At 36.0% G+C, this 17,469-nt stretch overlaps 1 protein-coding gene across 1 annotated transcript in view; it reads right to left on the bottom strand.

The window, feature by feature from the left end:
- LOC140519903 (androgen-induced gene 1 protein-like) overlaps positions 1–17,469 on the bottom strand; it is a 37,079-nt gene that overhangs the window by 10,120 nt on the left and 9,490 nt on the right. Inside the window, exon 5 of the mRNA XM_072633416.1 lies at positions 3,461–3,612. Coding sequence (XP_072489517.1) covers positions 3,461–3,612 — 152 coding nt within the window. The remainder of the gene's footprint in view (positions 1–3,460; positions 3,613–17,469) is intronic.

The raw sequence follows: 17,469 nt of genomic DNA, 5'->3' as shown, positions 1-17,469 counted from the left end.
TTAGTACTTTATTGTGAATTATTACGTGCATGTGTCAGCAACTAGATTTTAGTAAAGATGAGAGATCCAGGCTGAAGATAAAGACTTAAAGGTCACCTATATAAAAGGGATACCTGGAATAATGAGAGTAGTTAAGATCTCTTAGGAAGGGATTTCAGAAAAGTTAAAGAGCCCAAAGCCAAAGAACTAAGTTATATTTGGGGATGAGAAAAGAGAGAGGAACCAAGAATACAGATAACTAGTGGTTAGAGTAATTGGTGAAACATGGTAGTAGTATTACAAAATCCAAAGGAGAAGAAAATTTCAAAAAATAGGGAAGAAAAGGTTGGCAATCCACCATAAATATCAAATGATACAAAGATGTCTATGCTACAGAAGGGTAAAGGAGATTCAGGACTGACAAAAGATAGTGGATTTGATGCATTGGTAATCTCTGAATGTAATTAATCGAAGGGTGGGCAGAAAACAAATCTTATGGAAGAGTGAATAAATGGTAAGCAAACCGAGCAGGTAAAGACCCCTGAAAAAAAATTGGGCAATGAAGAAAGAAGAGAAATAGGTCAATAGCTTGACAGACAGCCAGGATTGAGTAAAATAAATAAAAGTCCTGAAAAAAATCCAGGAGAATTTTAAGAGAGATTTTTAAAAAACCCTAAATCAAGAAACATCTAAAGATCTTTCGAGTCAAATTCGCAGGACTCAACTAATTGTCCAGAGATATATACAGTGTTTCCAATTTGTAACAGAATCACAAAAGTAAATAAATTACTCACTCAAATATTTAAAATTTATGAAACCTAGAAAGCTTTGAAAATTTAAAGATCATTTGTGACCATTCCTTGAATTTTACAACTATTATTTTAAACTGTTAAGTCATGCTAAAGATACTATATTCTGCTATGATTTTAGGTTCTATTTTTATAACATGATTAAGTTGATTTTCATATGTAGTTTATGCAATCACATACCATTATAGTCTCATCTTGTTACTTATATATTCAACATTGCATCTCAATCTATTATACACACAATCTCACTGATTAATGTATATCTTCAAAATCAAAATTAAATGTTTATTTTTGTGTGTTGATTCCAAAGTGTTCTAAAATTAAAATGTTTTTGATAGTTAAATATTTAAAATTTAATGAACTATTCAAACCATTGTACATAATAAGAGAAAGTTGAGGTACTACTGAACCAAGCCTATCTAAAAATAAACAATCAAGGGAAATGAGTTTATGTCAATTAATAAGTACAACACACTCATAATTGCACTTTAACTTTTTGTATTCTTCTACTTTCCTACTTCTTTCAGTTGTCTTACTCTGATTTTCTGAATCTGTAAAACATGAAAATAATATTTAAGCCTTTTCTTTCTTGATATTTTTGGAAGAAATGTCAACGCTACCTTTAAAAGAAACTAAAAGTATAACTCACTTCTAAATACAAAACCTTTCCCAATAATAACCTCTTTCTAAATTTATGTCAAGTGCATATTTCCATGAAAGTCTTGAAATTTTCTTAACTTCAGTTCAACCTTCCAAAAATAAAAGGCTCATTAACTCACTATATAACTTGGCACTTTGTAATAAGCCTCATTATCACCAAATTGATTATGTTTTGAGGCATTACGGGAAGAAGTAGTGATAGGAGAGAAGAGTATATAGTACAACAAACAGAAATGAGAATTATTCCGTTATTTTCTCTAATGGTTTCCAAAGAGGTTTGAATCTATTCTTCAGTAGTGTCAAATTAGCATTTTTTGTTTTTTTTTTTTACACAATGCATGCATTCTTGGTACATTTTTTTTATGCATTAGTGAGATTTTTTTCTCAAAACCACAGCTCTGTCCTTGGTCTTTGGTCTTGCTCTCTCAAAATTCTTTTCCTTAATAATCTAAACTATTCCCATGGCTTCAAATATCACCCTGATAAAAATGACTCCCAAGTTCAGCTCCAATATTTCTCCTGAGCTCAAGTCCCATATTTATAATTGTTCCAGTAAGATAACTTAATCTGGATGTCTCATCAATATCTCAAGAGGCACAAAACTAAACTCACTGTCTTCATTCCCAAACCTTTTTACTTCTTAACTTTGCTATTTTTTAAAAATGACAACAGCATTCTTCCAGTCTAGTCACCCAGGCTCAGAAATTTGACTTCTCTTTCTCATCTGTGGCCCCCACTTCATTAATCGTCCAATCATTTAGAAAGTACTGTCAGTGTTTTCTGAAAATCTTACTCTCTCTTTGCTTTGCTTACACTCCCCAAAATTGGAATATAGTGCTCACCTATAGAAACTGTACCTTTCAAAGACCAGTTCAAAAACTATATCCTCAATAAAACTTCCTCTGCTCATCCCCGACTGGAAGTGATCTGTCTTCCTCTTGTGATCTCCTGTGACACTGAATCGCTTATGTAACTATCACAATCCAGTTTGTATTACATTTATCTGTGTATGTTTGATCTCTCCTACTTCATTATAAGTCCCTGGAGTTTGAGGCTATGTTTTACTTTTTCCTGTATTTACTTCAGCAGCTTCCAAAGTGCAGACTATATATGGAAAGTGGGGCAAAAATTTTCTTTGAATTAAACTGAATATTTTAAAAATCTCACAAATTTTTAAAACATGCTATTGATATTAACAGTAACTGGTTCAAGGAAAAATTTGGACTCAACTACTTACATAGCATCAGAATGAATTCAGGTATTTATCAACTCTTCAAAAATATTTTTTAAAAGTTTAATTAAATTTTCTAAAATGGTTTTTATGTACTAAATTACATGTTCTAAGTAACCAGGCACATATTAGAAGTGATAATGTTTTTACAGTAGAAATAATAAATTTTCTTTGTGAATTAAAAGTAATATTTACTATAACACAATTTAGGAAAGTTTCTGAGTATATAAAACATCATTGCAATTATTTGTGAATTAAGGAATGCTTAGATCACCATAGTTGAAATGAAAAAGTCATGTACATTTTATGTTTTAGGATCCATATATATAATCCCTTTCAAAGACCAATTCAGATGCCACCTATTCTATAATGCTTTCCCCTGATCACCCCTACCCCCTGAGAAGTGATCTCTCTTTCTTCTGACTTTCTATAGCACTTTCTATACCTCTTTTATGCAACTTGCATAGTCTCCTTTGTAGACCAATACATTTAATGTAGTGAAAAACATAAAGAATAATTCTTTCTTTTTTGCACATCAGATGGGCTATGTCTGGAATAATTTTTTTTTATTTTGGTATTTTAAAGTACTATAATACGTGGTCATTTACATTCATTGTATGTAGACCAACAATCCAGATCTCCCTGTCTCTGCAATGAGTCATATTATTTTACTTTTCCAGGATTTATATGGATTAGCTTTGTAGATGGTCCTAAATTCACCACGTACAACTTTGCCTACTGCTAAATTTACCTAATTTTTACAGCTTGCTATATTACTTACCCCATACCAGCTTTGTCAGCCATGCTCCTAAAAAATAGAAGCCTACTATTCCAAAGTAACAAGATGTAAAAAACAGCACCAATCCACTTCTGTTAAGGTTTTCTAGAAGTGGGTATGCCCAAATTTCTGATGTGTAATTTATCCATAGTATCCTAGAAATAACAAAAACACATACATAGTTTTACCAAATGCTTATATGTTGTCCTTCCTATATTTTGTGTTTAATTATCACATAAGACTACCAAGTTGCATGAAACCTCATTTATTTGGTTAGCAGTAACAGAACTCATCAATTTTTATAAGTAATTCTTATGTAAGTCAATTGGATTTGCTAGACTGACCAAATGTACTTGTACTAGCCCCTGTTGAATGCATTCATATCTTGGCTAAGGGCCTTTTATTATTAAACTTGTGTTTCAGAAATCAAAATCTTGTTCTCAGACACAATTTTGTTTAAGATTTAAGATTACAGAAGAAAAATTTTACTTCCTCAATCCTCTGAAAAACAGAGACAACTAATTGGTACAGTGGACCATCAGGAAGACCTGAGTCTGAAATCTGTCTCAAAACACTTAATAGTTGTATGATGTGACCCTGGGCAAATCACTGGATTTCTTTCAGCATCTGAACCTCTTTAAATCCCAGTTTCCTCATCTGGAAAATGTGGACAATAATAAAACCTACCTCACAGGGATGTTTTGGGATAGCACATATATTCTGGTTTGCTGAAAGCATTATGTTAGCTATTATTATTACTATAAAGAACACAGAGTAAGTACTCAATATTGAAAATGGAAAAAAAAAACCCTCAAACAGGTAAGCTAATATGATGTATGGTGGTCTTCAGAAAGCCTTCAGATACCAAAATATGACTTTTTGTGTAAGAAGCAGTTGTATCATTTCTTCATATGCTTCAAAAAATGGTAGTTTTTAAAAAGACTGTCTTGTAGTTAGCCTCCCCTGAAAATTTATCTGTGTAATCCATTCAGAAGAATACGTAAACAGTGATTTATTGTAGTTTTGTTTTGAGTTCATGTTCCTTTAGTTTCCATGTATTTCCCATTTTCCTTACAAATTATTTACACTTTTACACCACGTTCACTTCCTGATATACTACACAATCATCCAGTGCTTCCTCATGACAAATAAAAAGGTTAAAAGGTAATCATACCTGATAGGGTATACAACAGCCCTAACTAAGTCTCCCACCTCTGGCAAGAAGAGGGAAATGTGTTTGTTTACTTTCTGGGGTCAAGACCGAATAGTGCAATTTATCTAGTTTTGGCTGCTTTTTAACATTGCATTCATTTACGTGTTATTGCGATCATCGCTTATATTATTCTACTCAGTGTGTTCGTCCTTCATTGCAGAAGAAGACCACGCCATCAGAGAAATAATAACATGACTTGCACTTTGTTCTGAGTGAGGGAGGGCTGTGCAGGTCACCAGCCTCACTTCTCCAGAGTCATCTGAATCCAGTGAATTCATCAGGATGACTGGAGATGATCCAGGATGAGGCAATTAGGGTTAAGTGACTTGCCCAAGGTTACACAGCTAGTGAGTGTCAAGTGTCTGAGGTGAGATTTGAACTCAGGTCCTCCTGACTCCTGCACTGGTGCTCTATCTACTGCACCACCTAGGTGCCTTATTCTACTCAGTGTCAATTCTTAGAAGTACTTCCATACTTCTATGAATTCTTCCTATTCATAATTTCTTATGACAAAATATTCTATCATATTCACATACTCTAGTTTGTACAGTTACTATGAGATCATTGGGCACTCTTTCTGTTTTCCATTTTTTAGCTACCACAAAAGTGCTATAAATGTTAAGATATATAAGGAACATTGCTTATTGTCATAGTTCTCCTTGGGGTATATGCTGTATATGCCAATTAGTCGCACCACTATGTAAAAGCTTATCAACAGTTTCATTACATTTCTCCCAAAATTTCAAATTCTTTTCCCACAATAGTTAGACCAATTTATAGTTCCAACAATGCTATGTTAGTGTGCTTATCTTTTCAGTCTCCCAGAGGCAGCTAAGTGGCACAGCTGAGGAAGACAGTTCTAACTAACCCATTCTGTCATTTACTAGCTGGATGACCCTTGGAATGTCATTTAATTTCTGTTCGCCTCAGTTTCCTTAAAAATAGGGATTAAATAATTCCTATCTTTCAGGGTTGTTGTAGGGATCAAGCAAAATACTTACAAAGCATTTACCATAATGCTTAGCACATTACAGGTGCTCAGTATTTATTCTCTTCCTGTCCTTCAGTACTGATGAATTCCATCATTTATATTTGCCAATATGACTAGCCTAGGTACATTACAAATTCATATTATCCAATTTCAATCAAGCCCTTACTGAAGCATGCCCTTTTCTTCCTCCCAAGTTTAATTCCTATATCACTATCTGCAGAAGTTATTTCACATCTTCTCTTTTCTCCTTAAACTTATCCTCTCCACCTACTTTTTTCAGAGGGTTTCTTGTCTTTGCTGAGAAAACAGACACTATTCTTGTTTCAAAATCCTTTGATATATTTTCCCCTTCTCTCCTCCTTTTCTCCACTCTTTGATGATGCAGTGGTCTTTCTTTCTGTTAAGTCCAAACTCACTGTATGTACCTTAGACATCATGCTCCTCTGCACTGTCTGGCAGACCGATCCTTCAAACATTCTCCTTTTTCTCTACTCTTCAATGTCTCCCTACCTACTAGATCTTTCCTTTTTAAATGTATTATTAATTTTTTATATTTTGAGTTCCAAATTCTTTTCCTCCTTTCAGCCCCTCCTCCACCTAGAGAAGGCAAGCAATACAATACCCTTTATACATATGAAATCATGAAAAACATTTCCATATTAGCCATGGTACAATAAAAGAAAGAAAAATAAAGTGAGAAAATTTTTCTTTAATTTGCACTGAGTTCATCAGTTCTGTCTCTGGAAGTGGATAGCAATTTTCACCACGTGTCCTTTGAAATCAACTTGGATCACTGTATTGATCAGAATAGCTAATTTCTTCACAACTGATCATCATTACAGTATTGCTGTTATTTTGTACAATAATCTGATGGTTCTGCTCACTTCACTTTGCATCAGTTTATATAGATGTCCCCAGGTTTTTCTGAAATTATTCCCCATTATTTCTTATAGCACCAGTATTCCAACACAATCATATACCACTATTTGTTCAGCCATTCCCCAATTGATGACTGTTTTCTTGATTTTCAATTCTTTGCCACCACAAAGAGCTGCTGTCAACATTTTTGTACATATAAGTTCTTTTCCTTTTTCTCTGATCTCTTAGGGATTTGTTGTTGGTCAGTCATTCAGTTGTATCCAACTCTTTGTGATTCCCATTTGGGGTTTTTTGGGCAAAGATACTAGTCATTTCTTTAACCAGCTCATTTTACAGATGAGGAAACTAAAGCAAACAGGGTTATGTAACTTGTCCAGGGTCACACTGCTAGTGTCTGAAGTCAGATCTGAACTCAGGAAGATGAGTTTTCCTGATTTCAGGCCTGGCACTCTATCCATTGCACCACATAGCTGCCCTTCTCTTTGGGATACAGACCTAGTAACAGTAATCCTGGGTCACAGGGTATGCAAAGTTTTATAGTTCTTTGAGCAACGTTCCAAATTTTTTTCGAGAATGGTTGCACCAGTTCACAATTCTACCAACAGTTCATTAGTGTACCAGTTCTCCCACATCCCCTCCAGCATTTGTTATTTCTGATAGGAATGAGGTGGTGCCTTCCACAGTAATGTCAAATCATCATCATCCTTTAGATCTGGTCACTCAACCAGTTCCAAATGCATCTTGTTGTACTATAAACAAGTCCAAAAGATATCTTGATCTTTTTCTCCCTCCTTTTTTGAAAACTAATACTTAAAAAACTACTGTTACTTTCCAATGATTCTTCCCCAATACAATCTGCCCTTGTAACAAGGAAGTACATGTAAGCAAAACAGTTCTACAAATTGGCCATATTTGACAACATATGTTTCATCCACTGTCTACTGTCCACCATGTCTGTACTGAGAGGTGGAAAGTATGTTTCACTGTCAGTTCTCTGAAGTCAAGAAGTCTGAAGTTCTAATGTCTTTCAGTGTTGTTTTCCTTCACATCACTGTGGTCAATTTATAAATTATTCTCCTAGTTATACTTCTTTCACTCTTTGTTAGTTTATACAAGTCTTCCCAAGCTGCTCTGAATATGCTTAGCCATTTTTTCCCACAAGACTATCATGACTATCATCACCAAAATCTGTATTTCCTAATCTATCCATTTAATAACCTTTAAAAAAAGGAAATATGGTTTGGCATGACCTGTTTTAGATGTAGCCATGCTTGCTTCTTTTTGATTACTACTTATTTATTTCTAGATGTTTTTGATCTTTTAAAGTTATTGCTGTCTTTATATCACCTTCATTTCCAAAGATAGCTCTCCCTATTTCCTGCCCAGATGTCCATCTCTTGTTGCAAAGAGAGAAAAACAGTTCAGCAAAAGTAACCAATACAGGAGTTGAGTCTGACAGTACATTAAATGTTTTTTTCTCCACACTGATAGTTCTACCTCTCCAATGAAAGGAGGAAAGGGAATTTTCTTATTTCTTCTTCAGTCAACCTCATTCCTTATAATTATACATCTTTTAGTTTCTTGTGTTATAGCTATTCTCTGCATTTACCTTGTTTCTGTCATTATATATATATATTTATATTTCACTCTGCCATCAGCTTATGCAAGTCTTCCCAAGTAACTGAATTCTCCCAGTCATTTCTTATATACTCTTTTTCATTAAATATATATACCATAATTTGCCCACCTATTAACCAACTGATGGATATCCACTTTGCTTCCAGTTCTTTGTTACCACAAAAAAGTGTTGCTGTAAATATTTAGATATTAAAATATTTTTAAAATATTCGTTTCCTCTCTGTGGGTTATACTGACTCATCTTTTTCATAAGAACAGTATGTGATACTTTAATATTTTGTTAAAATCTAGGAAAATAACAGCTACATCAATTCCCAATCTACTAGTTTAGTAACTGTTAAAAATGAAAATACAGTTAATTTGGCATGATTTGTTCTTTTTTTTCTGTTAAAAAATTTAGTCTCCCCCCACACACACTCTAAATGGAAACAAGAAGCATTGAGACTGGTTACAAAACAAAACAACCAACAACAAAGAACCCCAAACAACAACTGTGTTAGAAAGAAACTTCCCAAACTCTGAAGTTCAGTCATTGTGGTTCCAGGACCATAACATGGAAGAAGACTATAATTCAATCAGACAAAAGAGGTATAATACACGCACATATGAAAATGTGACCTTGACAGCAAAGTTAATGGTGAGGACAAAAGTCTTTCTTTGGAAGATGTACAGTGTAAGTGGAGACTCAATCCAATCCAATCTAATCCAATAAATATTTATTAAGTGCCTACTTTGTGCCAAGCACTGAGCTAAGTGGTGGGGATACAATGAAAAGAAAGATGAAATGGGGAAGAAACACACGAAAGGAGGCAGGGAAATGAAGGGCAGGATAAGGAGAGAGACACTGACTGGTACTGTGAAGCTGAAACCAGGAATTATAGCAGATGCAAAGCAGAGTGGTCTGAGGGCAGTTGCTAAGGCAATGGGAGAAGTCTGGTGCTCTGCCCTCCAATAAGAGAGGAAGGTGAGGGAGATAGTGTCATTCAAGGTTTGATGAGTTAGTAGCATAGTGGTGACTTTGGAAGTGATGAGCTTATCCTGGGAGGGGCATCTTGTTTTGCCTGGAGTTGAAAGTAGGCAGAGCAAAGTGTGGTAAAACCATAACAGTTCTGATTACATAAGAAAGGGCATAAGTGTGCCCTATATGCACTCTGAGATAGTTTGATTTTAATACATTTACTAAAATGATAGCCATGGCATTGACAAAGAAGGGCATAAGTGTGCCAATACACAGCTCTGCAATAATTTGATTTTAATACATCTACTAAAATGATAGCCATAACACTGAGAATACTGAATGTAGAATTCTGATGTACACAGATTTTACAGAGTGGCTACTGAAAGCAAGAACTCAAAATACAGTTTGATAAGATGGAAGAGTCCTGAAGGGAGGCAGAATTTTATTGAAGAGAAAAAAATATACTGTAGATTCACTGAAGTTTAATAAAATTAATTCACAGTACATAAAATATACATAAGGATTACTAAACATTTTATATATTACATGCATATCATATAATTTGATGTAATAATTTGTTGCATAAGATGCCAAGTGTTGCCTTTTTTTGTCAAGACAAATACAAATATATCCTTATCCATCTACAATTTACATTTGTCATTTTAAGTCATAGGCTTGTGATCTTTGCACTGAGAATTTGTGTTTGTCTGCAGCTGTTTTTAACAGATCTGGTTCATTTACATTTGTTTTCATAAAAATATTATTTGACAGGAGAGTTGCCAGTTTTGATATTCCTTGGCACATTTACCTAGTGTCTCAGAATGTTGATGGCAGATGACTTATCTCACTCACAAACTCTGTTACATGAAACTCCCCATGGTGACTATTTTGCTCGGTCTGCCTTTTTCACAGGATATTTCTATTCGTCACCACTGGATTACCCATAAGGTACAGATAGTAGGGCCCAGAGAGATTTATAGCTTCTTTGATGGTGTAACAACACTATTTCAATTGCAACCAATTGGCTGAAAGTCTGATTTCAAGGGCTCTCCCTAGTCTGGGTTCTGAAGAGGGGATGGGTTTTTGACAGGGTGTTCAGGTAGTTTTCCTTAATATCCACCATCTGCTTAGAGAATTTGTTCTTTGTCTGCCTGGTTCAGCCTGATGATGAGAGAATTTAGTGAGTTTTCCAGCACATTCCTTTAAGTCCATATTGTTAGCTTGGATGCCATGGAGATAAACAAGAAGTATCGCATAAAACAAGATGGACACCACTTTGTTCACCCGTAAGATAGCGGCAGAAGTATCTAGGCATACATGTGAATTTATTCAGAGAAACTAACATGAAGAGAAAAGTGGAAGTTAGTGGGTTTATTAAGGCTATCCCACAACACTGCTGCCCCAATCATCAACCAACATAATAAAAGAGAAAAATAGTAATTATGTGGTGTCTTCCAGCTTGGCTATTCAACAGACAGAGAGGATCCTTAAGCTCTATCTTAAGACCTATTTAATGATGCCAACCTGGTCTTTTGTAATCACTGCTTCTTTTTCTAAATGTTCAATATAGCTTTAATAAAATGCTTTTAGCATTTTATCAGGAATCACTGATCTGTAGTTTACAGGTTCTATTCTCTTGAAAAAAATATCTGTATATCAATTTTTTCTTCAAGTCTGCCCTACTTCCCTTGTTCTCTACAACCTTAAGAATTTCACTGATAGGAGCAGAGTTAAGATGGTGAAGAAAAGGCAGGGCCTCATCTAAGCTCTCCTCAAAACTCTAACAAAAAACTTTAAATAGTGTGTCAAAACAAATTCTAGAGTTGCAGAACCTACAAAAAGGACAGGGTAAACCAATTTTCCAGCCCAAGACAACTTAAAAGGTCAGCAGGAAAGGTCTGTTGCACTAGGGTGAGAGTGGCATACACAGTCCAATGCAGTTTGTACCCCAGCAAACCAGCAGTAAGCTTTGGAGGTTAGGGGGAGATTAACTGAATCAATGGTGACAGTGGTGGTTTTTGGACCTCTCAGTTCACAGAGGGTAAGAGGATGAGACAACTTGTCAGAAGAAGATTACAGAGATCTCTTTACAGCCACCTGGGACAGGACTCTGTTGCATTGCTAACACTTAGATCAGGGTAACAGTCCTTGGCCTCATTCCCAGGAATGAGGAGGAGCACTAGCGCACCACAGCTTATAGCTACAGGGAAGCTGGAATCCTGGTCACAATTTCTTGGCAGAAAAAAGTGCTATAATAATTTGTGCTAAATACACCTGTTCCTAGATCATATCATCTTGGAAGAACTAAAAACTTATGGGTCCCCAGAATTATCTCTGAAAACAGCTGTACAGAAAACCTGAAACTTGGGACAATGCCCCCTCTGCTCCAGAAGCAGAGCCCTACTTTCACACAGACTTAAAGGTCAAGAAATAGGCTGGGAAAATGAGCAAAGAGCAGAAAAAAATCCTGACTACAGAAAGTTACTATGGTGACAGGGAAGATTAAAACACAAACTCAGAAGAAGACAAAGTCAAAACTGCTACATCCAAAGCCTCAAAGAAAAATACTAATTGGTCTCAAGCCATGGAATAGCTCAAAAAGAATTTTAAAAGTCAAGTAAGAGGTAGAGGAAAAACTAGGAAGAGAACAACAGCTTGGTAAAGTTAGAAGAAAAGAAATACTGAAGAAAATAAGACCTTAAAAAACAGACTGGTCAAATGATAAAAGAAGCACAAAAATCCAATAAAGAAAAGAAGGCTTTCAAAAGCAGAACTGGTCAAATGGAAAAAGATATACAAAAATTCACTGAAAAGAGGTACGAAAATTTACTAAAGGAAAGAACTTCTTAAAAAGAATTGGCCAAATGGAAAAGAAGGCACAGAGCTCACTGAAGAAAATAATTCTTTAAAATTAGAACTGGGCAAAGTGAAAGCAAGTGAAACCCCACAAGACATCAAGAAACAATAAAACAAAATCAAAAGAATGAAAACAATAGGAGAAAATGTGAAATATCTTATTGGAAGACAACTGATCTGGAAAATAGATCCAGGAGAGATAATTTAAAAAACAATGGACTACCTGAAAGTCATGATCAAAAAAAGACTTGAATTCATAATGGGCAGTAAGGTGCTTTTCTACTGTTTCCTTATTTTGTTTATCAGCTCCCTGTTAGCTATTTTTGTTCTGTCCTTTCTAGTTCAAAGGTCACTGGCCTTGGCAATGGCAACAGAAGCAAAAACAAGAATATAACAACTGTGTCTTCTGTGGTCAACTAAGGCCTCTTTGACTTTTCAGTGCCATGCCAGCTCCCTAATATTGCACAAAAACTCCTTGTTCTTGTCCTTTGGTTTTCTCACCAGCCTCACCTCACTCTCAAGTTTGACATTGCTGACATTATGCTATGCTTGTCTTTCTCCTTGGCTACCTGCTCTGGCTTCCATCTTTTGCATTTATGTTTTGCAAAAATGAGTTCATTCACCACTGGTACAAGGAATGTGTACGTACTTATGTATAACATGACATCCAGTAGACTTGAAAGATGAACAGCTCTTTGTGAGAGAACTCATTAGGTTTCACATTCAAATTGCAGTCCTGACTAAAACAAGGGTAGTAAATGAAGGCCAGTTTACTGAAGTCAGAGTTGGATACATGTTTTTCTGGAGTGGCTGCAGTGATGGGGTGTGCTCTGAAACTGGTATAGGTTTTACAATAAAAACTAATCTAGTTAACAACCTTGTGTGCCTCCCAAAAGAAATGAATGACAGGCTCATGACAAGGCTACTTGCAGGAAAGTGCCATGCCACCACTATCATCACATATGTTCCCACCATGTAGAATCCTAATGAGGTTAAAGAGAAAGACCTGGAGATCCTCATCACCAATGTGTCAAAAAAGGACAAGCTTGCAATCCTGTGTGACTTTAATGCCAGAGCAGGCTTGAACTATCAGACATGGCTGGGAGTCCTTGGGAGGAACAGAGCTGGGAACAGCAATAGCAATAGTAACTTACTACTGCAGACTTGTGAATCTCATGACCTCATCATCAAGATTGTCTTCCATTTATTTAAACCCAATAAAACTTCTTAGATTCACCTTTGCAGCAAACATAGGCATTTAAAAGACTACATCTTTGTGAGGAGAAGAGACAGAATGTGAGTGACAAAGACTGTGTAGCACTGATTACATGATAAATCAGACTTACTCTGTTCGAGCTAAACATCTGCATTAACAAAAGCGGGGGCCCCAAGACAAGATGACTACCCAGAAGACTTGATGTCAACAGATTAGAGCGCTGTTCCATCTGTGAACAGTTTGTTGCTAACTTGGAGGGAAAGCTGAACCAACATATAGCTGGCAACAGTGGAGCAGAGAAGGAGCAGGTAGATTTGGTATACAGCACTGCACTTAACTCATTTGGGCCAGAACACTCACAAATATCAGGACTGATGAAAATGATATGGAAATTCAGAAGCTACTAAATGAAAAACAAGAACTCTACAGGGTCTACCAGCAGGGTAGTTTGTTCATCTCGAAAAAGGCGGTGTTTAACTTCATCAAAAGTAAAGTACAAGCAAAGCTTAGAGAGATGCAGGTTTCTTGGTTCAGTAAGAAGACAGATAAAATACAGTTTTATACTGATAGTAGCAAAACAAAGCACTTTTATGATGCCCTAAAGGCTATTTATGGGTTAAAATCCTATATAGTACATCTCAAGAACTCAGTGCTGATGGAAACACATTAATTAGTGATAAGGACATGATCCTGAAGAGACAGGCTGAATACATCCATAATATTCTCAACAGACCATCATCAACCAAACTTCCAACTGAAGAAGGGGTTCTGAATGCCATTAGGTTCCTTTCCTGTGGTAAAGCATCTGGTGCTGATTCTATTCCAGGTGATATTTACAAGGAAGGGGATTCACCATTCATACAAAAGCTAACTGAAATTTTCTGGGTTATATGGCAAGACAAGGTTATCTCCCAGGGGTTCAAGGATGCCTCCATTGTCTTTATAAAAGAAAAGGAAATAGATTGGTCTGTGACAATCATGATGGCGGGGGAGGGTGTATGATTCTCTCTTAGTCATTGCTGGCACTGCATTCCTGCCAGAGTCCTTCTTAATCAGCTGATATTTTGCCTGGAAGATGGTCATCTTACCCAAGAGCCAGTGTGACTTCAAAAAGGGTCAAGGAATGGTTGATATCATGTTTGCTGCCTAACAACTCCAGGAATAATGCCAGAAGCAGAAGAGATCTTTATACAATATTTGACTATCTGCCTTTTAGATACTGTCAGTTGTGAGGGCTTGTCGAAGATCATGGCAAAATTTGGTTGCCCAGAGATCATCAGTATCATATGCAAGTTCTAAGATGGCATGTTTGCATATGTTCTGGATAAAAGAAAATGTTCCCATGCTTTCCCAGTCACCAGTGAAGTGAAGCAAGGCTTTGTACTTGCTTCCATGCTTTTTAGCATGATGCTTTCAGGGATGTTGTCAGGTACCTCCAATGAGGATGAAAGTAGCATCAAGATCAGCTACTGCACTGATGATAAAATATTTAACTTGAAAAGGTTATAAAATAAGATTAAAGTGGAGAGAGAGTTGGTGTGCAACTTTCTGTTCGTCGATTACTGTACACTCAATAAAACCTCTGAGGCTTAAGTGCAATAGAATGTGGATTGATTCTCTGCTGCTTGTACTAATTTTGGCCTGACAATTAACACTAAGAAAGCAGAGGTTCTCCACCAGCCAGCACTGCATCATCCATATGTGGAACTATTAGGTACAGCAAATGGAGAAATTTTGAACATTGTGGATAAATTCACTTACCTTGGCATTATACTTTTTCCAGGGATGTACACATAGATGATGAGGTTGACACATGCATTGCCAGAGCTACTCAGTATCTGAGAGGCTCTGAACAAAAGTGTGGGAAAGAAGAGGTATTAAGCTGCCTACCAAATGGAAGGTCTACAGAGCTGTTGTGCTGACCTCATTGTTGTATGCATTAGAAACCTGGACAGTATACCAGTACCATGAAATTGAACTGCTTCCATTTGAATTGTCTTAGGAATAGTCTAAAGATCACCTGGCAAGATAAGGTAACAGATACTGAGGTCCTTTCTGGAGCTGAACTGTCAAATATTCAAACCCTACTACAGAGACTGCAGCTCTGATGGGCTTGTCACATTGTTCAAATGCCAAACACGTTTGCCTAAAAGATAATTTTACAGAGAATTCACATAAGGCAAGTGCTCACAAAGAAGTCAAAAGAAGTGATACAAGGACACTCTCAAGGTCTTTCTGAAGAACTTTGGAATCGATTGTAAGATATGGAAGACACTGGCACAGGACTACCCAGAATGGTGTGCCAGCATCAAAGAAGGCAATGTGCTTTATGAGCAAAAGAAGAACTACAATAACTCAAAAGAAATGTGATATTCACAAGTTTGGAGACATCTCCATTCCAAATGTTCCTATGGGCTATTTGAGCCTGACCTGTGGTAGAGTGTTTTGAGCTCATATTGATTTGATCAGTCAGTCAAACATAATGTACAATAAACCGGACATAATGATGTCATTTTGGTCCTGTTTGATTACAAAAGACACCAACAAAGCATTTATATGATACTTAAAGATTTGTAGGGCACTTTATATACATTAACTTATGCACTTCACATCAACCCTGGGAGGTAAGTGCTATTATTAACCCCATTTACAGACAAGAAAACTGACACTGGGTGAAGTAAAGTGACTTGCTCAGGGTTACACAGTTAGTAAATGTTTGAGGCAGGATTTGAACTATGTTATTTACTACTATACCACCTAACTTCTACATCTTGCCTAGTGAATTTCCTAGGCAATTTTTTCCCTCTTCTATACTTTTAAGTTTAAAGATCTGCAAGATACCCGATGAAAAACATTCTTGACTATCTTTGCTGGATTCTCTCTCTCCCTGGCCAAGAGCTTGTGCAGAAATCCAAAGCTCATTCTCAGATCTATCTCTTATTTAGCTGTTAACTTCCTGAATCAGCTTTTCTTGTTTTTGTATTTTACCTTCAAAATACTCTTAAAGTATTCAGGTTTTTTTTGCTCAAGACTTTATAAACTTTGATGGTGCTCTAGATTCCTTCTGATTGTCCCAACAATGCCTACATAAATCCACCCACAAATAGGTAGTAGTCTTGGGAAATTCTCTTGTATGTCTTATATACTTGCATCTCTTTCCTGCTTTTATACTGTTATCAGGTCAACAAACAGTTCCTTTCCCAAATTCATCTTTCTCTTCAGGATTCCTTGCCTATAACACTACCTCTGTCCCTAAAGTCTTCACTTTTTTGCCCAGGATTTCATAATCCTTAGCCTTCTAGACTCCTTCTCAAAATATCATTATTTGTGCCCAGATGAATCACCAGAAGTCATCAGGGTTGAGAAGTCCTGAGAGGTCTCAGTCATTGTCCTAGATATGTGCCTAGGAAGACAGAAGATTTCTACTGTTAATGTCAGTTCTGACACTATTATCAATTTGTTTTGTGACCTTGGACAAGTTATCTAACCTCACTGATTCTCTGCTTTCTCCTCTAAAATAAGGAGGAGAGGAACTGGACTACATGACATCTAAGGTACTTTGATGGCTTTAAAATATGACTCTAAATTACGTTCCATAAGGCACAACATGCATTGATATACTGAATTTATGTAAAGTATGGCCTGGTCTTTCCAATGGCACCATTATAATGTGGTTCCCAACATCTCTGAAATATTAAAATAATATTGAGATATTAGTCCAATTAGAATTATATAGAATATCACTTCTGAATCAATTTATCTATATAGATGGGGATATCAATAGCATCACTCTCCAAGAGCTGTTATGAAGATAAAAGAAAGATAATATTTGTAAGGTGCTTTGTGAATCTTAAAACACTGTAAATATAACTATTATTATCTTGACAGTTGGGTGGTATACTGGATAGAATGCTGGAAGTGCAGTCAGGAAGACCTGTCTAATCCTGCCTCATTTATTAGCTGTGTGACTTTGTGCAAGTCATTTTACCTCTCTGTGTGTCAGTTTCCTTATCTATAAAATAGGAATAATAACAACACCTGCTTCACAGGGTTGTTGTGGGTATTATTGAGATAATAAATGCAATGTGCTTTGCCAATCCTAAATCCTAAATTCTAGTTATTATTAATGCATTCAGTACAGTTACTTGGAGGAATAAGGAAATTATAGCAATATAAGATAATAAATCTATATATTATATATAAATATTCCAATCTTTTAAGCTAAATACATTTAAGATGCTTAAAATATGAATAATCTTAT

The sequence above is a fragment of the Notamacropus eugenii genome, chromosome 1 (genome assembly GCF_028372415.1).
Source record: "Notamacropus eugenii isolate mMacEug1 chromosome 1, mMacEug1.pri_v2, whole genome shotgun sequence".
Lineage (NCBI taxonomy): Eukaryota > Metazoa > Chordata > Mammalia > Diprotodontia > Macropodidae > Notamacropus > Notamacropus eugenii.
The sequence above is the reverse complement of the archived record's forward strand: the minus strand, read 5'-3'. Positions and strand labels throughout refer to the sequence as shown.